This window comes from Natrix helvetica (genome assembly GCF_964273705.1).
Source record: "Natrix helvetica genome assembly, chromosome: 1".
NCBI classification, from domain to species: domain Eukaryota; kingdom Metazoa; phylum Chordata; class Lepidosauria; order Squamata; family Natricidae; genus Natrix; species Natrix helvetica.
Genome location: NC_138548.1, coordinates 247809934 through 247835291, shown reverse-complemented (window position 1 = coordinate 247835291; position 25358 = coordinate 247809934). Strand labels below are relative to the sequence as shown.

General features: G+C 37.6%; 1 protein-coding gene across 2 annotated transcripts in view; it reads right to left on the bottom strand.

The window, feature by feature from the left end:
* Window positions 1–3393: 3393 nt before the first annotated feature.
* The window catches only part of SAP30BP (SAP30 binding protein), a 41134-nt gene continuing 19169 nt past the window's right edge, over window positions 3394–25358 (bottom strand). For both annotated transcript variants that reach the window (XM_081935086.1, XM_081935087.1), the window contains 8 exons: window positions 17195–17237; window positions 10676–10764; window positions 9617–9708; window positions 8572–8632; window positions 7543–7594; window positions 7201–7259; window positions 5809–5890; window positions 3394–4601 (listed from right to left, as the gene is read on the bottom strand). In XM_081935086.1, the coding sequence (XP_081791212.1) occupies window positions 4420–4601; window positions 5809–5890; window positions 7201–7259; window positions 7543–7594; window positions 8572–8632; window positions 9617–9708; window positions 10676–10764; window positions 17195–17237 (660 nt within the window). In that variant the 3' untranslated portion in view covers window positions 3394–4419. The remainder of the gene's footprint in view (window positions 4602–5808; window positions 5891–7200; window positions 7260–7542; window positions 7595–8571; window positions 8633–9616; window positions 9709–10675; window positions 10765–17194; window positions 17238–25358) is intronic.

Sequence of the window (25358 nt, the reverse complement as noted above, 5' to 3'; positions counted from 1 at the left end):
TGCTATGCCCACGGGTATTCATTTTTTACATAAGTTTCCACCCGGTTCCTTATATAAAGAAATGCAGAATTTCTCTCCCTCTCTCTCTCTCTCTCTCTCAGCAAAATAAATCTATTCGAGACCAACCTGCAGTTAACTTTATACAAAGGAGTGGTTTAAAATTGGCAGAGGAAGGAACGTGTAAAAGCTTTGGAAATGTTTGCAGGGTTGGACACAAAAGTATGACCAGGGCAATCAGTGCATAAAAACAAGTTCATGGATGAGGAGGCCCTCCCTCAGTAACTCTTTGATTTAATCTCTACGAACATTATATTGATGTCAGTGGAGACAGGAGAATAGGGGAAAACTTGCAGAGTTGTGCAAAATCGGCATTTTTCCCCATTAACTTGAACTATACCCGGACAGAAATAGGATGGTAGTTATTGCAACGGAGGTTATATGTACTTACTCTTCTTTGTACCCTCATAAAAACACAGACAGTTCAACCTGAATTGCTGAGGTAACTTATATACCCTTCTTTTTTAAATGTGCTAGGTTTAATCAAGTTCCAGCATGTATCATTCCAGTCAGGAGAGGCATTCTCCAGTGACGGTAATATATAAGACACACATTATTTCATTGTTTCTTTTTGATACTTACAATTTCAGTGTATTTCAATAGTGGGGTGCATCTGAAGAAAGCCACTTTTTTCACTTCCTCTTGACACCCGATTTATTTTTTCTTGACAGTTTTTATGCCTTTCTTCTTCCCCCTCATTGCAGGCTGTCAGGGAAAGGATAAATAGCCTTTTGCTAGACGTCTGAGCTTATTGTGTGCAAGCTTATGGAGGAAAACAGATAAATTCTCACAGAAAAAGTAAAAAACGGGGATGGTGAAAAGAATTAAAATTTGGAAACAGGGACTGACTAAGGTGCTGTATTTTTCGGAGTAAAGACGCACCTTTTTCCTCTCAAAAGAGGCTGAAAATCTGTGTGCGTCTTATAGACTGAATACAGCATTTTTGCCTCCCCAAACCCTGCCCCCTTCGCCAAAATGGCTCACCAGCCCCCAGGAGCACTCTATAAGCCTCCTAAAGGTTATGCATGCCCTTTTTTTTTTTGAAAAAAAAATGGCCCCGTTTTCACGAAAAACGGGCCATTTTTTGGGAAGTCTGCAGAGTGCAAAACCTTTTTTTTAAAAATTGTCTCGTCAAAATCTTGGTGCGTCTTATACTCCAGTGTGTCTTATACTGCGAAGAATATGGTAATGCTAAATTTAAAAGCAGTCTAGGCAACCTCAGATTAAAGCCTGCGAGGGGAGAAAAATATCCATTGGAAAGTTGCAGGCAATAGGCCTAGGAGTGAGCTTGCAGGCCTTGCTGAACTAAGGTTTTAAATTAATATAATTGCAAAATATATCAGACTAATATTTCCAAATGTGCTGACTCGTGAAAAGTCTGTACTTGATGTAGATATATTTAGTATAGGAAGTATGAGATGATGGGAAATGAGGAACTGAAAGTAATAGGTGTCTGAGAATTTCAAATCTACATGGGGGTATGCGGAAACTGCCTGGAACATCAAGTGAACGAGGAAGTGAAAGTGCAGGGGATAGGAAATCTTAGATGGGCAATTGTCCCTGCAAAAAGAGGAAGTTACTCAGGTGATATCCCATAGGAACCGAGATGTGAAAAAGGTATAAAAATGATGGGTTTGTGATCAGGTCGATGCCATTGATGGCAGCTGCTCCTCATTGGACTTAGCTGCAATCTCTGGCCCGTATTGCAATACACCCAAGCAGGTACAGTCTTACTGAAGTACTAATATAACATTCTGGCATTTTTCATGTTTGAACTAACCGTGGAAAAATAAACTTTTTGATTCAAAGCAGAATTGTGGTTGCATGTTTGCATTTCTTTTGTTAGTGTTTTTGAATTCTTCTAACAAGCCTATCCAGGCATAATTATTGGAAAGCAAAAACTTGTAGAGTTTTTGAGCCTACAGAGTTTTTGCCCATGCACAGCATGGCCAAAAGCATTTATCGATATAAGCATTTATCAATATACTACTAAAACTCTTGTATCTGTAATCTTTAACTGGGTGAAATGATGCATCATAGGGCAATACGTTTTCAACCAAGGTGTCTCAACTGAACTGACTTGCAGAATGCATCCAAAATCATGAGACCCATGGAAATTGAAATTTGGCAAATTTTACAAAACAATTTCTGACTTAAAAAAATTATCACAAAGCATGTTATAGAAGACAAAATGTCATAAAACATTTCCTGCAGTCAAGTGCTGAGGTCTGACTGCGCTATATAGTTCAACATGGGCTATTTTAAAGGTAGCTACATCTCTGAATATTTCCCAGAATTTTTAATTCCCAGTACATTGGACGTACATTGTTGAAGGCATTGAGGGATCTGGTATCTCTAAACAATGACCTAACTACTTACATTGTCCAGTATTGTACAAATGGAAAATGTCAATCTAATTGAACATTTCTTTAAGTGTAAACTCCAGGATAATCCACCATAGATATGGGAAAATAAAAAGGAACCTTGTGCAAATAAATATGCTGTCTCAAGATACAGTGAGGGCCTCCAATGTCAAATATTCTAGAAGGGAATTAGAGAAGGATTACGCTAACAACAGCTATTTGTTGTAATGTCAAGGATGCTCTAAGTTCTACTAATTAATATCACAAACTAATAATACAGATAGTCTCACCTTACGACCACAATTGAGTCCAAAATTTTTGTTAAGTGAAAAATTTGTTAAGTGAATTTCTCATTTTACAACTTTTCTTGTCACATTTGTGAAGTGAATCACTGCAGTTGTTAAATTAGTAACATGGTTGTTAAGTGAATTTGGTTTCCCCATTGACTTTGCTTGTTAGGTCGTAAAATGTCTTCTGAACATGGCAACGGTCATAAATACAAGTCACTTGTCAATCATCTGAATGTAAATCACGTGACCATTGGGATGCTGCAATGGTTGTCAGTGTGAAAAATGGTCTTAGGTCAGTATTTTCAGTGCCATTGTAACTTCGGTCACTAAATGAACCATTGTAAATCGAGGACTACCTGTAATTACTAAGGAACTTGGGCAGGAAGGTACTATCCACTTGCGGCTTGCATAAAGGATTTCAAGGAGGCCCAAATGGTTGAAAGAAAAAACAAGATGATTGGCCTAAAGGAGGCCCTTTATTCTCCTATAAGTATTTTAAATGTATAGCATTGAGTTTATTTTTGTTGGAATGAAGAAAACCTGGCTGAACACTTTCAGCTTTAATGCTCCCCCTCCCCAACTCATCCAATGAAATTCAACATTCCCTGGATGCTCTGAAGTGTGATATATATTTGACAGCTAATGTAATGTAAAACAAATGGCAGCAATAAAAATGAGACGCATTTTCAAAAGTTGTTTTTATATTCCAACATTTAAGTCAAACCTGTAAGAAAGCTTATACACATTTAAAATGATAGCATTTTTGTAATTACAGTGGTGAAAATGGCATTATTGTACAATTACGTAGTTTGAAAGTAGGGAACATAGGTAGTGATTCAGAGGATTTACTTCTGAAACTGCCTAATTGCCCCCGAAATGGCATGGTTTGTGAGGAGGATCAGCATTGTCCAGAGAGAGAACAGAATGTTCTGGAAGTCACTGGAAAATTCTGTTCTGAAATCAGTAAGTTATATACATCTGTATTTGAAACCTTCGTTACTATCACACATACACAAAAGACATCTAAAATGTTTATGTAGAACTCTAACAAAAATGCCACCATAGAGAGATTCTATTTGATTTCTTGTTCACATAAACCTTCCTATCAGTTGCGTTCAGATCTGCACCAAGATCCCCCAAAGACAAGAAGGGCTACTAATATGAAGTCTCAATTTTCAAAATGTTCCAGTTCCTGATTTATGACATTTAATCTAAATGGATTGCATGGGAATAACTCATCTTAGTCCATAAGATGACCTCCATGAAACTGAATTGTCACATACTCTTTTTCTTCTTAAACTTTTGACGGGAGTATTGAATGTTGCCTATAATTCTTGGAGGCAAACAGGAAAAAAAAGTTACTAAATGGTCAACTCAGTACAGTTTTTCTTCACACTCCATGAAGATCCTAAGGTAGTGACAATCGTAATACAGTTTTCAATGAAGCATAACAAGGACACGGCGACACTGCATTGCACACAGTACTTTAGGGCGCAGTCGTAGCAAAGCTTAGGAATTTTTTTTTTCCACAGAAAAATTCCATTATACATAGGACGGTCCACTCGTCTTTTTCCTTTTTCCAAACAGCCTTTCATTTCCACATCAGGAAAAAAATTGTCCATCTGTATTTCAAAGACAGTGATTTTGGTGTCAGTCAAATTTGAAAAAAAAAGCTTCAGTCACTCAAATCAGTTTCTTTACTGCGCCTGTCACTGTTTTGCCTTTTTCACTATGGTGCCAACAGCTGAAATCACTGTTGTTTTGGAGCCACTTGCACTGGTGGTTACAGTTACAACAGCCGGCAACGTTGCAGTGGTTGTGAGAATGGTGGGCTGAGCTATTGTTGTCACAGGAATGGCAGAATCCCATTTGCTTTTCCTCTTCTGTGCATCTGTGTATTGAAAGAAAGCATGAATTTCAGCAGGCTTGGTTAGACAAAATTCTCCTCATCACAAATTTACTTTCCCTCCAAAGTAAAATGCTTTCAAAGTCATCCCATTCCACTTCAAAATGCTGTTGGGGAAATCATTAATCTCAAGTGAGGTGTCCAATTCAATAACATTATCGTCACATTTGAGACTAACAAATGATTGCTATAAAGTTTCATGGATACTCTATCAATGGAAACCTTGTTTATTTCTTTAGATTTATAAGAGTGCCCAACTCAAAGCTGACTTTTAAAAACAGCAAAAACTCATAAAGAAAGTAAGAGGGGGAAATAAGCATCAGAACCCAAAGCAACAATACATATCAAATGGGCACATCACTATCATATCCTGCAGCCTGGGGCCAATGCCCAGTTTTTGAAAAATGTATAAAGACCTGTAGGGTCAGGGTGGCCCAATCCCTGGGGTTACAGGAGGCAAGCACTACAACAGAAAAGATGCACCTTCTGGATGACAGTGCTTAATAGCTAGGACACAAAGCACATCCAACTGTGTCAGATCTTATGAGGCAAGCAAAAATAACAGGACAGAGGCGATCTCTTAAATGGCCAGACCTGAGTGATCATGAGAAGCGACTTCAAGTCCAGGAAAGGGTACAACTTGCAGCATCCCAGATGAATCTGAAGGCCATGAACCTGTAGAAGGCCCTCCGGTCCACAGTTCTCATGTGATAATTTAACAGAGGCTGTGAAGTCCAGGAAGACTCCTACACTGAATGCTAGTCTTGAACAGGACTATGTACCGTATTTTTCGGAGTATAAGACGCACTGAAGTATAAGACGCACCAAAGTTTTGAAGTGGCAAATTAAAAAAAAAAAGGTTTTGCAGTCTGCAAACCTCCCCAAACGGCCTGTTTTTTGCAAAAACGGGCCCGTGTGTTTTTTTTTTAAGGGCACGAATAGCCCTTTGGAGGCTTGTAGAGTGTTCCTAAAACGCACCCAGATTTTCAGCCTCTTTTTTGAGGGAAAAAGGTGCGTCTTATATTCCGAAAAGTACGGTAACTTAAATAGCTTCCAGACACTGAGCATAACAACATCACTTGGTTGACCAGTGATCAAGATGCACAATGTTGAAAGAGTGATGGACAAATGAAGAAGCAGGGCTTCATCAAATAAAGAAGAACAAAAATTCAAATCTAGACTTCTTACTTACCTCCACCCGCAGTGCTAGCTGTTGTGGTGGTTGTAGAAGGAGCATTTGTTGTCCCTTTTTTAGTGCCTGTAACAAATTCAATCTAGAAAAAAAAAGGAAGGACCATTATACTGTGCTTCTGATTTTACCCAAAGGAATTAAGGAACCCCCCCCCCCCAAAATATATATATATTAAGAACACATCTTTGTTCCTGTTCTCAATCCAGGCAGGATCACAGAGATTCAATGCATGAGCACTCATCTATTTATCAGGAAATAATGATTTTTCTTCATGAATAGCAGACAAGAGGGGGTCTCCTCCATTTTCTTATTCGATCTTATTTAAATACTAGTTCTCTCAATTAGAATAAAAGAGATTTAAAACAATTAATTAATTAGAACTTCATACTATTTGACAGTAAAAACATAAGGCAATTAGAACTTCTAGAAGGTATGTCTCTTCAAGCATAATCTTAACAATTTGCATCAACAAGGGCAAATCAGTGGCTGGGAAAATCCCAACAATCTCATCATACTTCGACAAGTCCAAGATCATTGCAGGAAGGAGGCAAATCACAGAATTATGCAATTACAACACAATGTAAGGAACAATTTGACTGGCTGTGAAAAGAACCAAGATCCAAACATGCTACTGAGAAACCCTCATGTATATCTTGTTAACTACTTGGATAATATACACTAAATTCAGGCCTTTACTAGCTAAATATACTGGGTTCTACAGGAGGATGATCAGGTTGGTTCTGAGGTAAACAATTCCTTAGCACAAGGAATTGTTTTATAAAGCTATAGATACAAATATACAGATAATCCTCAACTTGTAACTACAATTGAGTCCAATATTTCTGTCTTTAAGCAAGACATCTATTAATGTTATGACCATTCTTGCCACAGTTAAGTTAGTAACACGGTTTCAAGTGAACCTGGTTTCCCCATTGACTTTGCTGTTAGAAGGCCATAAAGTGATCACATGGCCTCGGCACACTGCAACCGTTATAAACATGAGTCAGTTGCCAAGCATCTGAATTTTGATCACAGGAGCTGGGGGATGCTGCAATGGTTGTAAGTGTGAAAAACAGTCAGAAGTCACTTTTTTTAGTGCCATTGCAACTTCAGTCACCAAACGAACTGCTGTAAGTCGAGAACTAGCTGTACACACACTCAAATATAAATAAAGTTGGAAAGTGCCAGGTTATTGGGAATAGAAACATGACTATATATCTCCATACTTACTTCTCATCCTTATCTATGCATTTGGAATACTTGAAATATCTGTCATCTTTGGTCAAGAAAAGAATGTCTAATTTGCTTAATTTAATTAACTGCAGATTTATCAAAGTGCAACCTGGGGAATGCAACATTTTAATTTTTTACATTCCAAAATGTAACAGATACCTTTGTTCGCTCTTTCTTGGCTTTTTCTAGCTTGTCCATTTCAATTTTCTGTGCTTTTGCTGAAAAGAGAGCCACATAACAGTAAATACATCCAACAGATTTAAATATGTGGGTAAAAAGAAGTGGTATCTCAATATTTTCAGCATCAAACCTTATCTATTAAAAACATTTGTTAGTTTCCTCTAATTTACCTAAAGAGAAAATAACAGCCATAACTAATGCTTTGAGCTCTTTGAAAAACAGAGAGCATACAAAGAAGATGCATTATTTTAACCACACGTTTTCTCCATTTTACTAGAATATAGAAATCTAGAGAAAGCATGGAAGAAAAATCTTCAATACCTAGTGCCTCATAATATGAATCTTCAGCCCATCCATGAGGATCAAACATGTCCTAAAAGAAAACAGAAAAAATTCATGTTACATATGTAGATTTTAAATTATGCAATACATAAAGAAATAAAAAAAACCTGACTTCACATCCTAGTTAAGAATAGCTTATGGATTTATGGATGTTTTTAAACGGATAAAAACTAGACTCACCCGGTCATAAAAGATTGTGCTGTTTTTTAATCTTGTCATATATATATATATATATATGTTGTATTTGTACTGATAAATAAATAAAGGGAGACTAGTATAGATCTATTTCGAGCTAATTAGCTCTCATCAGCTAGCCATACCCTTACTGGGATTTGAACTATGGGATTTGAACTATTATGGCTAGCTGATGAGAGCTAATTAGCTCGAAAGAGATCTATACTAGTCTCCCTTTATCAGTACAAATACAACACAAATATAAAAAAGGCAACATTAAAAATAAAAATATGGTTTTCTGCCTGCATGGTCTTCTGTGATGAGCCGAAGGACAGAAAGAGGGAGTAGTGAGCTTCCTCCCATATTTAGGCATACCAGGGGTTGTAACACACATACATACATACACACACACATACATACATAGTAACTCAAGGCAGTGAATATATCAAATTGTGCTTTGAGAGTGGGAATTATAATGGACCACAAATTCTGAGAAGCAATGGTTCTAAAGCTTCAGCTTGCTTGCTTGCTTTATTTATTTATTTATTTATCCTAGCTATAAGAAGAGTAATTCTTAATAATGGCAGAATGGTGAAGATAGTGCCTATTTGTATATTTACAATATATCAGATACAAATACAGCCCCTTTTCCTCAGTTACTATAAGTGCTCCAGTTTTGCAATACTTTTTTTTTCTCATGCCACAAAATAGGAAGCTGCTCCTAGTCAGAAAAGAATATAATCCTCCAAGCTATGTGGGAAAGAATTTATTTTTTATAACCAACAAAATATCTACAAAAAGTTGTGGTTGACCCAGTCTTTTAAATGTACTTACCTTTGGATAATTAGTACCAAGTTCATCAATTGCACAAAACTGGATCAGCTTCTCATAGATGCTGAAATGAAGCATTGCAACGTATTATTTCCATTATTCTATGTCCCATTTGAAGTCACTGAATAGTTTCTGGCTGGCTTGGAGTAAACCAGTGTGCATTAAGACATATTTATGCTCAAAATTGATATTGCATTATATTAAGTTATATTATTTTCAGGAAGCTTGAACAACACACTAAAAAGAACGTCTAATTTATTTCTCAGGGGTCCGTGGAAGAAGGAAAGAGGAAATCAAGGCTGAAACTTTCCATGACCATACAATGCTATCTACTATTGCCCTTCCACTTCTACAGATGATATGTTCCAAATCTCTTGCCTACAAAACGCACAGGCAACCATTTAACTGAACTTGGGGGAATGATTAAGAATAAGCCCTCAATCATTTGTAGGGAATGGTATTTCAGAGGACAGAATGTTTACATGGCTTGCTTAATCTCCCTATAGAGCAGCCTGTCCAACCTTTTGGCTTGGCTGGGCTACACTGAGTAAAGATGAATGTACAAATAACAACTTTCTTTTTTCTAAAATATTTTTTTATTATGATCAGGTGGGGCTGCATTACCAGCTGTCCAGGGCCACATGCGGTTCTTGCGGGTGGTACCTGCCTGCTATAGAGGAAATTTTATGGGGGGAGAGCAAGGGAGAACCCAAGCATCAACCAGTTTGCATATTTTCATCAAGCTTAAAGCTTGACCAAGTTTATTCTACATAGAAAAGCAATTGTAGTCATCTTTAGCCAGTTCCAGAAACTAAAACTGTTCTCCCTTCAGTCCAACCCCAACTCATGAAGAGTCCACAGATATTCTTTAAGTAGTAGTACAGTATATACTTCTGGACTCTGAGTCTTCACTGTTGCATATAAATGTGAGAGTTGGAGCTTATTATGTCAATATTATGATCCCAGTGAAGGCCTTGTATGAACATTTGGCATTCACTTAAGTTTTGATCTTGGTGGCCTACAAATGTGCTCCCAGACCACTACTTACCTGGGATTTCGAAACTCTTTTTTCCTTTGAATTATCAAGTTCATGTCCATACCTTCCTTGATTTTCCTTTCATATAGCTTCTGTATTTTGTCCTAGAGGAAAAATATAGGAGTATAATAAAAAGAAATGACAATGGTCAGGTATATAGTATTGAAATAGAAGGTAAACTGACACTTTCCCCCCAAAAAAAACAAGAGATGAAAGATACAGAATTTAGTACATTCCAGATGTTTTGAATGACAATCCAGGTATTCTCAGAAGACAAGGTCAATGGTTCTCAAGAACTAAAGTTCTTAGCATCTTCTCATTATGGGCTATGTTAGCTAGTGCAATTTTGGGTTTGTGTACAAAAATGTCTGAAGAGCCACAGATTCCCCAACCCCATTTTAATTACAGTGCAACAGTATAATATTCATAATGTATTGTGTGTGAACTAGACTGCACTTCTACAGATAATTGTTGAACTTAAAAATTTAAATAGAGTAGCTATAATTATAATTATGCATGGTCACACATTAACAGAAATTTTGGTTGATAAAACTAAGAACATGATGCTTAAGCTGTAAAAAAAAGTATATCTAGAGCGCAGCGTGTCTGAAAGTGCAAACACTTCCTTAATATATGTAAAAGGTCTCTTAAGAGTCCAGTATGCAACTGCTTATCTTGGAAGGAAAAAACCCCCAGATACCTTGATACACAGATACATTCTTCCCTCTTCAAAGAGTGTTCTTAAGAATCCCATACCAATAGGGGGTTGCTTTAAATATTGTTAATGATTTCAGCCCACTTTGTGTTAAAAAGAATCAGGATGAATATGTGAGTGTCAAGTGACAACAGCATCTTTTGGCTTAATAGCCTCTGACAGACAGGATCTCTTTACAATTATAAAAATATTATAACACAAGTAAATATGAAAGAAAATGTCCATGGTTAGACCTTTGTTCAAGGTTCCTGAAACAGATTTTTTTTTTTTACAGAATCTCAGATTAGGATGGTGATTAAATACAGGAGATCTTAGTGATTAGAAAAATGGGGGAAAAAATTCAAGGAAAGTCTTACCTGTAAGTGGTTGGAACATCTGCCTTGTGGTTCTGGGGGGATTTTGATCTCATCAGGTAACATGTTCCTCACCCGCTCAGAGAAAGAAGCTAGAAAGAAAAGAGGTGATCAGAATTAGAAGTTACAGCAAATTAAGTTTATTTGTAAAAGTTGCATTGTGAAATTAACAATAGATAATCCAAACAAGTGGTTCCTAAAATCTGGAAAGTAAGTTAATTGACAAATAAGCACGCATACAATACACTTCTCTCTGCATATAACTATAATTTTCAAAATCTCCACTTCCTATTGGACACTTTGGCTAAAGTTGGTAGAAGCTGCAGTTCATACTAACAGAATATTGTAGGGATCGGGACTAGTGGGGTTGTCATATAGCCAAAATTTGCATTTCATCACCTATAATTTTGTAAGCTGCCTGCAGTCATCCAATTCATTAAATTTTTTTAATGAATACATAAATTAAACAGCCTTCAATTTGACAGATGGTCAATTCAGAAGCTTTTCCATATATAGGCAACCTGTTTGTGTATTTTCCCTGTCATTTGTTAATCAAGGGTGTGATTGTTGGACTAAAATGCGAAAGCCTCAAGATGCTACAAGATGTTTGTTGACATTCCTCATTTAAGACACATTGCAAAGGCATAATCCAATAAATATTCAGCAGGGTTGTGTATAGATTATTGACAACAGAAAAAATGACTGCTTTTCTAAGTGTATTATTCCAAGGCAGCATTGTATACTGCACTCTAGTTCTCCCCTCGGCATGAGGCTCTGCCTGTAGTCTGAAAAGTTCATTTGTGAGCAAATGTTTTTGCTGAATTTTCAATTGTTACTATAAAGAACATGATAGGGTGGGACAGTTCACCTCTTTTCATTCGTTTTTACCATTCTCATAGTACTAATCACTGAGCCTCCTGGTACATTGCATCTTTATTATCTTTATCTGCTGTCTGTGGAAAAAAAAACCTAAGTAAAGGTAAAGCCACAATTCTGTATGTAGCTTACTAATAGTGACTCTCAGCCAGGCCTCCATTGTGATATATAGGCAATATATTTATCTGAGTTTCTGTTCTACTGACAAGCTTTGGAAATTTGTTGAAGATGCTATAATTGGAACAATTCCTCAATTATATTTTCTTTTAGGATGGTATGCAGGGTTGAATTCTCCAGCAGTCACAAGTGACAAAGACATGTTCTTTGACATTTCCAGAGAATGTGTTTTTATGAGAAAAAGAAATCATGCCAACATCTCCAGAGAAACGCGAACTGATTCCAGAAGCTCCTGACAACAAAAGCTACAGACTTACAGCTACTGCTGTTGAGAGTCGGGGCAATTGTTTTTAATCAAGAACTGCACTTCAATAGGGGCCAGTAAGGCAAAAAGCAAAACACAAATGATGTTTATTGATCTTGGAGATTAGACAAGAGTTCAACACCTGGGATAAGATGGGGGTTTTCAAAAAATTTCATAAGGGCAAAATCCTGAATGTATTACTTAGCCTACACTGAAATCAATGGAGAATGGAGAACTTAAATATATATTTACTGTGTGCCACCTGTAAACAAAAGCTTTAGATGTGTATAAAACTTCTCCTTACTACCATTTTACATTTTAAAAAATGAAGAAGACATGTTCAGAGAAATCACACAGAAATAGTGTGCTGCTTGGAGAGTGACTTAACAATCAAATAGCAAAGACTAAACAGCAGGTAATAATTCTTGAGTATGGTGTATTCTATGCTCATTTTCTAATGGGTGCCTCAAGCCACTCTAGGTGGCCCAATGGGTGAATCGGTGCCGGGTTTTTCTGACTCAATTTAGCATACTAGGTAACATAGTAGTCCTTTAAGAGAAAGACAATCAAAGAGAGAAAAAGGTTATAATATATATCTTAAAAAGCAATTAGTGGGGTAAGCAAAGCATCTGTATGGGTATTTAAATCAACTGGATGCTTACGCCTAAGATTATTACAGTATAGAAAAAGAAGAAAACAAAGGGTAATTCACTCCAGTATCTTTCCTTTGAAAAGGAGCACAATGCCAGGATGCAATTATATATTCTTCATTATGCGATTTTGGCAAAGATGAAATTTTACTTTTGTTGGAAGCCCAATCAGTGACACTGGTTGCAACTCCTGCCAGGGTGTGTACCCTTGCTGCTTTCCAGTCTAAAGAATACCACGTTGGGAATCCAGGATGTTGACTCTAGACATGACTCACCCTATGAGTCCAACCAGCACATTTGCAAAATAAATAATTATCCATACCTTGCAGCTATGGCTTTGACAAAAGGTTTGACTAACGCAATGCAAGCCACTTTAATAAGCTGGGACTTGACTGGAGTTAGAAAGGAATCACTAAATATTTCAACATCAGCAGTATAGGAAATCGGCTTAATACTGCAGAGATTTGCTTTATTGGCAGAACACTGCCTAACATTAGTGAATCTTTTCTAGGGGCTAAAACACCAGGCTAGAAGCTGGGGGACCATGAGGTTTAGCTGCATCTAAGCCCAAAACCAGCTGGGTAACTTGGCCAGTCATTCTCTCTCAGCCCTAGGAAAGCAGGCCATGGTAAACCTTGCTAAGACCTTGCTAAGAAAACTACTGAATTTTTCAGAGTATAAGATGCAGCAAGATTTTGAAGAGGTAAATTTTTTAAAAAAAGTTTTTACACTCTGCAGGCCTTCCAAACCCTCTGCATGCCTCGTTTTTTTGGGAAAAATGAGGCGTGCAGAGAGTTTGAGAGGCCTGCCAAGTGCTCTTGGGGGCTGCTCCCCCCAAAAATGAGCAAAAAGCAGCCCATTTTTTGCTCATTTTTTCCCTCCCCAGTTCCCAGGAGCACTTTGCAGGCTTCCCAAACCCTCTGCATGTCCATTTTTGCTAAAGGGGCAGGGTTTTGGGAGGCCAAAAACGCTGTATTCAGTGTACAAAACACACTCCGATTTTCACCCTCTTTGGGGGGGGGGGGGAAGGTGTGTCTTATACTCCAAAGAATACAGTACATCTTGTTGTAGTTCCAAGACCTTGCTAAGAAAACTACAGGAACTTGCCCAGGCAGTCGCCAGGAGTCAAGACTGATTCAAAGACACAAAACCTTCCCTGCTTTTAAAGAAACTCTACAGCTGTATCATCTTGCATTTCTCCCAAAAAGACTTCAATATCTTATTGGTACAGGTAGTCCTCAACTTACAACCACCATTGAGTCCAAAATTTCTGTTTCTGAGAGAGGCAGTTTGTTAAGTCTTGACCCATTTTACGACTTTTATTACCACAAATGTTAAGTGAATCACTGTACTTGTTAACAACACGGTTGTAAAGTGAGTCTGTCTTCCCCCATTGACTTTGCTTGCCAGAAGGTTGCAAAAGGGGATCACATGACTCTGGGACACACTGCAACTGTCAGAAATACGAACCAGTTGCTAAGCTTTCAAATTTTGATCATGTGACCGTGGAGATGCTGCAATGGTTGTTAAGACCAGTGAAAACTGGTCTTAAGTCAATTTTTTCAGTGCTGTTTTAACTTCGAATATGGTTGTACGTTGAGCACTACCTGTACTTCTGGCACCCATTAGTAGGGTGCAGTTTCTAATCAAATCAACTACAAATCTTTCCTTGGGCCTCACAGGGAAATCATATTATGCCTTTACAATATTTTCTGAAAACTGAGTGTTTCATTAGTTTTCCATCTTTTCCTCTATGGATGGATGAAAACGATGAACAAGGTTTACCGCAACCATTTGAAATCGACTGTTTCCTCGGAGAAAGCCTTTCTGTGTAGCAACCCACTAGTTATTTATTCCAATCAAAGGACTGTCAGCAGCTTACAATTTACAGCAGTAACAAAACATCAACAATACAATTACACATCCAAGTAAGCAATCATAAGAAAATTAAAACCATTCAATAAAAATCATAGAAACAATCAATAGATATGCAATAATGGACATAGCAACATTGAGAATAGTTCCGTTTTTCATAATTTCCTAAAGCAAAATAAGGTTGATTATTTTTGCATGTCATCCCTATAGTAGAGTACCAGAAATTCTGCAACATGTGTTGCAGAAAAGGCACCATTATCCAGGTCCATGCTATAAAATGTGATTGTATTGTCTGCATTTGCAAAAGCACAGAAGAACAGGGTATGTTTTCACTTCTATATCAAAACTTCCCAACCATTTTATGAATGGTTAAACATGCTAGATATGGGCAATCTAGGTGCAGCCAATCATAAAATGATTCCTAAAAAGTTATTGTAAATCATTACGGCAATATATTGTAAAAATATACATCTCACTTTACAGAAGGCATACAATGAGACTGAAACTTGCCTTTTGCTCCATGGAGTGGGAGCTGCCCATGTTTCAAGGGAAAGCAAGCCAATTAGCCTTCTGCAAATTAACTTCAGATAAATGATTTCAAAGTTATTTCTCCAAGATCTCCCATAAGTCAAACCACACATTCATTGCCCAAATCAAGTGCCTGTTCAGCTAACACTCTTATCTACTATTTTTCTCCTCTGGCAACTTGCTAAAACTTTAATTTTTCTCTTTATTCCAGGGCCATCAATTATTTTCAAGTGTCTGTGTTTATGTTATGAAAACTGATTCATTCATGCTCTGCTATGCCTCACTCCTATCTATTTCTGCCTTCCCCTCCCCTCAATTTATGTGGCAGTTCTGAAATCCCTTTTTCTTTTTCATATTTTTACCGAGTCACTGATCATGCTATAATCTAATGTGTTGGGCTCTAATCTCCCATCATTGCCATTCCTCAATGAGTCTTGTGTTTGGAAGATGGCATTTAACTTGTGGCACCAGTGCCAGTAGTTCAGTTAATATATGTATATTAAAGTATAGGTGTATATCTGTATATGGTTGGAAGAATAATTAAAAGGAGTGCGGTGGTGGTGGGGAGAACTAATTCATTATAGTGTTCATTAAGTGGGGTTGGACTGGACTGTTAAGATATAGACTGAAGACTTCGGGTTAGCCACAGACTTCGCTGGATAGCTTTGGGATGCCCCTCTTCCCTCAGAGCAATCTACCTTACAGGATTGCTATGTAAGGTGTAAAATGAGTAGAAATCATCATGTAAACTGCCTCAAGCAGTATGGGTATCTGCATAAAAAACCAACAACCGCAAAACCTGACTGTAGTAAAAGCCAGACATAAAACAAAAGCCTAAACATTTAATTTTTGAAGGAAACATGCTCCAGCTTGTAAAAGAAAAAATACGAGAGTGTTGTGCATATCTCTCACGTTGAAATGGTCTTCTGCTTTAACTATATTGCAAAATTATGCTTATACCTAAGTTTTTAATAGGTAATATTAATGAAGGAATGTGCTAAAAAAACCAGGGGACAGTCAGTCTTTCGCAAAATGAAATTGTCTCTCCAACTTATGCCTTGCTGAAGTACTGCACTTAAGTATTCAATGTACACAAAAACCTTTGCAGGAACAATAGGGAGCAATGAATTTTAAACTGGCATTCTTCTCAATCCAAAACTTTTAATCTTATGCAAAGCAGAGCAAGTTTTCTTACTTTCTGGTAGCAGCAAAGCAAACATATCAGGAGCATCAATGTGCAAATCAAGCATACATTTTGCAACAGAAATACAGTTAACTAACTTATTCGTAGATTCAGGGATATACAATGAAATCAACATATTTTAATACCAATTCTTGATAATGTTCCTTTCCCAACTCTTGTATATCACCTTAATAATACTCAGAGAATTTTTATAAGCGCAAATAAAATCTCCGTGTGGTACCCATTATTCTTCCTAAATTATAGATAACTTGTTAGGGTCTTTGATTCCTTCATCAGGAAGAAGGATAAATTCATTTATAGAAAGAAAATATTAATCTGTGGGAGTAGAAAGCCGCTGAAGAGATTTGGATTTCTTTTTTTTTTCCTCAAGCAACTTTTCCCAGCAATCTCCTCAGTGTCACTTAAGGATATAAAATGAGTTCACTTAATGATTAAACAGAAAATAAACAAAGTGGGTGGAATGGTAGTTCTTCTGTAGTTCATCTATAGTCTTTGAGAAAAAAAAAAAAAAGTATGCTATAGTAGATGGGCAGGATAACAGTTGCCCTCTGTAGCCGTTTGAGGGGAAAGAAGGAATATTTGGGACGAATGGGAAAGAACAAGCATGAAAAAGAAACTATTGTACAGAAAAATGAGAACAATGGCTGCCAGAGGTGTGATTCTTATACAAAAGAGGAAAAGTAGCTGGTTGTGAAGAGTTACAAATAAGTACATGCGTACTTGAGCAAACTCAAACAAAGAAGAAATGTTGAGTAGGCAGGAAAAAAAGGTCCCAGGGAAGAAAAAGGAGTCCATTACTATACATGTTGCAAACGTTAGGCCCAGACTGTGGAGCCTTTCTTCTTTCACCTCTATCCATTGGCCTTGCCAGATTTTATAGTGAGAAGGGAATTGTATGAACATTTAAAATAGCATCAATCGTTCAAGAACAACAAGGTGAGGTAAAATAATATTTTAATAGTACTTACCAACTAACTCCTGGGGATCTCTCTTTTCTAGTTCTGAAAAGTCCTAAATGCAAGCAAAGAAGAAAAAAACAACGAAAAGTTAGCAAAAAGCCTGTATGGTATTCAGGCTTTGTAAATGCCTGAATGTAGCATGTTTATTACCCAGGTCTATGCAATAAATGGCTACTCGGAGACTCACAACACAGATGCTTAGCATGTGCAACCGACCGCCTACATTTAGAACAAAAAAGGTTAAACATCAAGTGAATTGTAGAAAATCAGAATCAACCATCTTCCCAATGTATCATCTCATGAAATTTTACAACTGAATGCAGTAACTGTTATTCCAGTAATGTCTTTGAACCTGAATGAAATTTACGTTGACTGTTAGAAGGCCAGCACCAAATTTAGGTTGTTTGAAATGAAACAATAAATGGGGGGAGGGGGGACGACGATGACCAAAAAGCTTGAAAAATATCTTTCCAAATTGGGAGACTGAAGTAGTCAAATTGCAGGGTAAGATGCTGCACAACGCAGCAAAGCAACCTAACTTTGCGTATATGCTCACACGGTGTGAGATGATGGTACTTAACAGGAAAGTGATTTGGGATTATGGTGGATAGCTCAGTGAGTTCAATAACCCAAGGCCTGGTTGCTGTAAAAATAGGAAAGTTCCATCATGAGAACCTGTAGGAGTGAAGTATAAAAGCCAGCAGGCGTGAAGAAATATTGTTTTACTTTTCCGTTCTTCACACCCTAAAAAGAGTCAGAAATGGATAAAATTCTCAAAAAGAAGAGCTTTTGAAAGATTATGATAATGGGTTTTTTTAGGGTTAAGAAAAGGCCAAATAAAACAGATATGACTGTCTGGATATCAGTTATATTGTCAGGCCTGGAAGCCATATTTTGCATTGGGCCTTCAGGCCTGTCATATTCAATGGGGTGGAAAAATGGGAGGGAGGATTATTTGAAATATGGGAGATATATACTCATAATAACATTCCTTTCTCAAAGAGTCAAGGACTTCTTGCCCTGCACCTGGAGGGGTATGACTGGGAGGTAACTCCAATAGGGATGGTTCCTGTTTGGGTCATGCGATGGACATGTGGGTGCTGGGCAGGGGATTGGACTTTCATTTGGATGGGGAAAATCTGGAAGCTTTCAGATTCGGGTTTTCCCAGATATGCCAATATGACATATCTAATAAAATGGAACTTTGAGGTACTTCAAGGCTCAGAGTCTTCTTTCATTGGGGGTGTTACTTGGAATCCTGATATATGCATGATTATGGAGAAATGAATAAAGAAACTTTTCTCCCTCATTCATAATGTCACCATCCATGAGATATCAAGTACTGATTAATGCAGCAGCTGAATACAGATAAATGTAAAAAAAAAAGATTTCTGACAAGCAAAAGAATGGAATTTACTTCAGTTGGCAGTAACTATATGTATGTATGTATGTATGTATGTATGTATGTATGTATGTATGTATGTATGTATTTGTGTTACAACCCCTGGTATGCCCCTGGTATGGCTAGCTGATGAGAGCTAAATAGCTTGAAATGGATCCATACTAGTCTCCCTTTATTTATTTATCAGCACAAATACAACACACACACACACACATATATTCTCATTATAATATGGGAAATGTGAGATAGATTACGGTTTTGTGTTCATGTGGAGCTTGTGTTACCATAGGTGCGTTAACTGATTAAAAGGTACAAGATTAGTGCTCATGAACAAGATTAGTAACTTGTTAATAACGTGCAGAGAACCCAATTTCAACCCAATGTTGAAATCATTATTGAGAAAAAATTGTTCACACATTTTTGTAGGCAAGACCATACAGATATGAACTTGAATGTATTTGAAGAGACACAGGACTTCCGGCCCTACGACTGATTAGATTCAGCTGATAGCTTGACAGCACTGTCGCTGTTATAGCTCAGCTTTATGTTTACAAATGGACGAATTTACTCAGAATACTCCTGAATTATGAAGTGCAAAGTATGAGAAAGTATGGTTGCTAGGAGGAAGGGTGCAAGGGACATGAAGAAGAAAGACAGGCAGGAAAAGCACAAATTCTTATTAAATGAGACACTGGGAGCAGTAGCAAGTCTTTTATAATTTGCCAAGACTTTTAATATCCAGGATTAGTCTAGCACGGCACTAATACTTTTCATTCAAATAGGAAACACTGCCCATTTGTTGCCTAGAAATATGACTGCCACAAATAATACTATTTCTATTACAGGTGGGCTTAGCAGGGGATTTTGTTTTAGAAGGCCAACGTTCAGTAGGGTACTTTGGAAATTGGCTCTGCCAAACCCATGATGTCAACATAACCTTTTCTAAAGAGCCTCTAAGGGATTGAGACCTTGTCTCAAACACTAAAGACAGTTAGCTTTTTTTCCTAAAAAAAAGTTGCATGGTTAGAAAAATCTTTAGGTCATAAATAGGAAGAATTCCCTCTCGCCCTCCCTCTCTTTAGTTCTTTCTCAGCAATCTTCTGATGCAGCAAACACTGCTTTATTTCTCCGTACAACTGTACCAGTGACGTGCAGTCAGGTGAGGCAAGTGAGGCATAGCCTCACCACTCTCATCATGAAAAAAAAAAAGTAAAAGGAAAAAGCTGAGCTAGTTACTGCCTCACCGTGGATGACTCTGCTTAACTGTTAAAAAAAGCTGGAAAAGGTACGTGTGGGTTGCAGGGAGGGGGAGGAATTCAAACTTCATCCTCCTGGTGCTGTGCAGGGCTTTGGGCAAAGGCTGGAGGGAAGGACCCTGGCTCGCTTGTGCTCTCCCTCCCCAAGAGTAGTTTGATTGCAGGCAGAGCCACGTTGTGGGGCCAGTGTGTGTGCTACAGCATGGCTCTTTGCCTGGCTTCCTGCCTCCTCCTGTGGTCTCCTCACTGGTGCTCTCCCTCCCCAAGTGTAGTGACTTCCTCCCCAGGCCCCCATTCATTTCTCTCTCTCACACACACAGCTGGATAAAACTATATAAAAATCTAGCCCAGCTTCACTGATTACAAGTTTGAAAAGGCAACGTGGCTCCGCCTGCAATCAAACTACACTTGGGGAGGGAGAGCACAAGCGAGCACTGAGGAGACCACAGGAGGAGGCAGGAAGCCAGGCAAAGAGCCATGCTGTAGTACACACACTTCCCCCCCAGCCTCTTTCTTTTGGAAGGCTCAGATCGGCTCCCCTCCGGCTTCTCTGCCTCTCCTACCCCAGCCTGCCAGCAGGAGGTGGTGGGTGGGCTTTATTGTGTTCCAGGCATTTCCCACCCAAACAGCAGGCTGCATTTGCATTGGTGGAGGTGTTTGGGAAAGGCAGCAAAGGAATGGGGGGGATGGCAGAGGAGCTGCTTTCAAGCCACTGGAAAAGATATCCAATCCAACTTTTGTGTGTGTGGGGGTTTGTTTGAGAGTGAGTGAGAGAGGGAAGGGGTAGGAGAGATAGTCCAATCCAACTTGTGTGTGTGTGTGTGTGTTTGAGAGAGGGGGAGGAAGGGAGAGAGGGAGGAAGGAGGGGAAGGAGAAGAAAAAGAAAAAGAAAGAAGGAGCAAAGGAGAAAAACAAATGCTGTCGCTTTAAATTGGAACTGAGCATGCCTGGCTGTGGAATTCTGTGAGTTGAAGTCCACAGGTCTAAAAATATTTGAAACCCAGCATTGTGTCAGTGCCTCACCAGTCATAAACCTCACCGCACGTCACTGAACTGTACTAAAGTCAAACGTTAAATGTCAAACTATATATGTAAAGCTGTCCCTTTATGGAGATTCTAGTTGCATAGTCAATTTTCAAAATAAAGTCAGGGGTAATAATAAAGGCTAGAAAATGTAAAATCTGGGAAATTGTTACAAATTTGATGTTTAAAATATATAAACCAGCAGGCAACCCCCCCCCAAAAATTGTCAAAATCAAAGTTATGGTCAATGTTAACTTTGAAAACAAGTAATGGCAACATCATTTTAAAAGGAGCATTTCCTTTTCACGCTCATAGAGATATGGATGCCTCTTAGAAGATACCTGTAATTACCTAAGCATGAATTTTGGATCCTGAGCATTTCAAAAAAAAAAAAAAAAAAAGGGGGGGGTGAGAGTGCGCAATCATGTTAACTGGAGACTGACTACCCATCTCCATATTTTAAAACAAGATCTAACATACCAAGTATGTTTGGATTCACTGTTTGCACTTATAATTGAAGACTGCCTGGACAAGTCCCTGCAGTTTTTTGGCAAGGCTTTTTAGAAGTGGTTTGCCATTGCCTCCTTCCCGGAGCTGAGAGAAAATGACTAGCCCAAGGTTACTCAACTGGCTTTGTGCCCAAGACGGGAGTAGAACTCGTGGTCTCCAAGTTTCTAGCCTAATGCCTTAACAACTACACAAAACTGGTTGTCACAATAATAAACTGTTCCTGTTCTATTCAAAGGGAAAGAACAATTAAAATGCAGTTATCATTATCCTCTATTGTTCTCATCCTGGCTAAGTATACATTGCTGTGTACAAAGGCTAGTAAAAAATAATAATTAAAAAGCCGGATGACTGTTCTGGGAATCTCACAAACAAGGCAGGAAAATAATGACCATTTTTCCCCCCTGTATGTTTGTTGTTTGTTGGAATCCAGAAGGACATATGATGAACATACCGTAGGTTTTAGTCTATTCTCAAATACACAATATAGATAGAAATGTTAACTATTGAGTCAATCAATGAGTATGTATTTTCACCAGGAATTACACAAAAGAGAATGCCTCAACATAAACGTAGCAAGTGGAATTTGTATCATTTGGCAAAAAAGTTTAACATCACTCTAACTTTCTTGGGCACTATCTTATCTGTGTGGAAATTCCTCCTAGCTCCCATTTCCTTATATTAGAATGAGTAACAAGATATATTGTTCTCCCTTAGGCAAGTTGCGTTGTCTGATGTTCTAAACTTACTGAGCAGCAGCTTCTCTAATTTTTTATGATGCTGCCACAGGAACAAGGCAACTGCTATCGCAATAGGGGCTATTTTGTTCTAACTGCACTCTTCTGATTTGAATCCGGTACCACCAAGCTCTGCTATATGAAGTTTTTGCCTTGTGTTTCTTACTCACTACAGGTACAGTTCTAGTTGGAGATCTCATGCCAATTTAACCAAAAGCAGACCTTTGAACTGCTTCAGTTTTAGTCCTACTTTTAATTTGAAAATATTTTAATAGTCATGATTTTGGAAGATCACTACTGTAGTCTTTTTGAAAAGACTAAATGGAAGCATTTCATTCACTGAGCTAATTTGAACGATAAATAAGGACAAACCTAAGATCTACTTGACCCCAATGCACTTCTCTTTCCAGTACAAGTGTTAGACTTTGGTCAATGTACAAAGCTATAGAAATAAACCAGCTTCAAACCATTATTTATGAAGTTAATTAATATAAACAACTCACCTTAATAAGTTATGGTATTAAAATTAACATTTTGAAATTTGGAAGTTCCTCCTGCCTACAGTTAATTTAAAAAAGAAACTTCTACTCTACAAGATCCAATCTGAGTCGGTCACCGGGACCAGAGGTTTAGCCTTCTGAGCTTTTAGATTCGTGGAGGAGCCCATCCACAGGGAATCCTTCCATTCCCCACCATCCAGTGAGAGCTGAAGAAGCTTCTTGGATGAGAAGCGAAATGTCTTCAAAGAAAAAACAGAAAGTCCAGTTGCCTCTTGAAAAAGCACCTTTTGGACAGCTATGACCTGGATGATGGAGAATTTCCATAGACATCTTCAGGAAACTTCTTTCTACTGGAATATATGCTTTGGGCTATTCTATGCATCCTATTTATGTAGTGCAATCTTATAGGTTGATTGGTGTGGTGATGGCCGGTGATTGGCTGTTGTTTCCTTGTGCTGCCAAGTCCTCTTCTACTCTGTCTATGGAGATTCTTAATCATCCAGGTCATGCTAGTCCCAAAGGTGCTTTTTCAAAAGGCAACTGGACTTTCTTCATTTTTTTTCTCTCCTTGAAAACATTTTGCTTCTCATCCAGGAAGCTTCTTCAGTTCTGCTCTATTCTACTCTCTTCCTGTACTGTATGAAGTACGGAAATCCAGTAATAGGGAAAGCAAAGCTTACACCTGTGGCACTCCATTATGTGCAAACATTATGCATGGCAAAGCATTTTTAAGAATCTATTTAAAAACACAACTACTATACTCTAATTACTAATGTTTGGATTGATTCCTGTAACATTTCATATTTTAAAGGGAAAATATACTGGACTCGTTTGGTTAAATTTGACCAATAGAAAATTACTAGAAACAGATACAATTCCCCCTCCAATTGGACCAGTAACCTCTTTTAATTAAAATATAACAGCAGCCAAAAAAAAAAACCAGACTAAAACTAATTGTAGCCTTTGGAGATTTGAGACATATCAAATCTATTAGTCACATAAAAAATACAAAATTCTCCTAAATAAAACCAACCCTCAAGAGCTCATCTTGCCCAGAGGATATGAATTTTACTAAAAGTGAAGAATACCAGAAATTTCAAGACTGTACTAGTCCACAGCCTGCTATTATAAGATTAAAATCACTATCAAGTATACCTTTGGGAAAGCCAGCATACACAGCTTTTAGTTCCATTTCAGAGGTTTAAACATTCATCACATAGATATCAATGACAAAGAGACATAACCGATCAAAAGTAGATTCACCAAAGTTACCATTGGCAAACTGGCTTTGGCTCTTCTAATGTGCTCTAGAGTAACACTTTCAATGTCGATTTTATATAGAGTTTTCAATCAACAGGGCCCACTTGGATTTTTCCCCTCTCTCTCTTGCGGCAAAATCAGAAGTTGATTTGAAATCAACAGAGACTGAAAAAAGAGAGTTTCTAGCTCAGAGGAATTATTTTCTGGCTAGAAGGTGAAGGACCATTAGTATGGAACACTAATCATATATTCTACACATATGCAGAATTTGGAAATTGTTACAGCAGGTGCTTTTGTGATAGTTTTTATAGACGCTAGATGGGGAAAAAAATCTTTTCAGGATAGCCATTATGTACTTTCAGATCTTTCTGATAAAAAGACATTTGGCCCTCTTTATATGATAGTGACGTTTTTCCGATTCAATTCTATAAACCCAGTGATTCATCGTTAGTAATATGATTGTGAGTTTATGCTGCAATAAAAAAACCTGGCTGTTCTTCTGCAGCCTGGTGAGTAATATGATAGCTTTTAAATGTTTTAGCTTTCCTTTACCAGTTATTAGTTAAGTGTATTTTACAGATACTAGTTTTTAATATCCTAAATTCAGTTGTGGTACCATCTATGTAAGAAGGGAAGGGAAGAAAGGGAAGAAACAATACAAATGAATAATTTCTGACAATTAGGCTGCTATAAATTTGTCTCCAGTCTAGGTAACAATTTTGATGACTATCACAAAAAGTCTTTAAAAGTATGTTATGCATAAATCTATAAAATCTGGTACGTAGTGGTGGCTTTTCCCTTTTCCCCATACGTCTCTGCACCACAACTTATACAATTCATCATGGCCCTGGCAATTCAAAATTAAGATCTACTGCATCTAAATCAGGATCCATCCTAAAGATTGGTTATGATTTAAAATGATTTCTATGTAGCTTTTTGTTAACAATCAACATTATGTGAGAGAAAGACTGCAAGACATAGGGGACAGATTTTTGATTATGCTTATATCAATGGAGAAAAAATGATTCTCGCTAAATAAAAATGTTACCACCAGACTAGGTACATCTTGTATTGGGATAGATTATATTACCAAAATATTGGACAATAATGTTATACAGTAATACATAAGCTTCTTTATTATCCATTAAATCAATAACAATACGCTTTTCTAGGGTATAATAATTTTAGGCAATGAGAGTAATGGAAGATAGCTAAGCTTTTTTTCAGGTCTAAGAGTAATAAAGTGCTTCATTGCCTACATACTTTATTGAATAGAAAGCTAAATTTCAATTAGTTTAATGAAAATAAAGTTGTAATTTCCCCCCCATGCAAGTTCACAGCTTTGTAAATTTTGTCCATGGACTCAGGTTAAGAACCCACGGTCTACACCATGGAGAAATGGACCAAGAAATTCCATAGGCACACAGTCATCAAACATCTTAAAAACAGTGCATACTACAAAAGTTTAGAAGCATTTTAGGAATGACC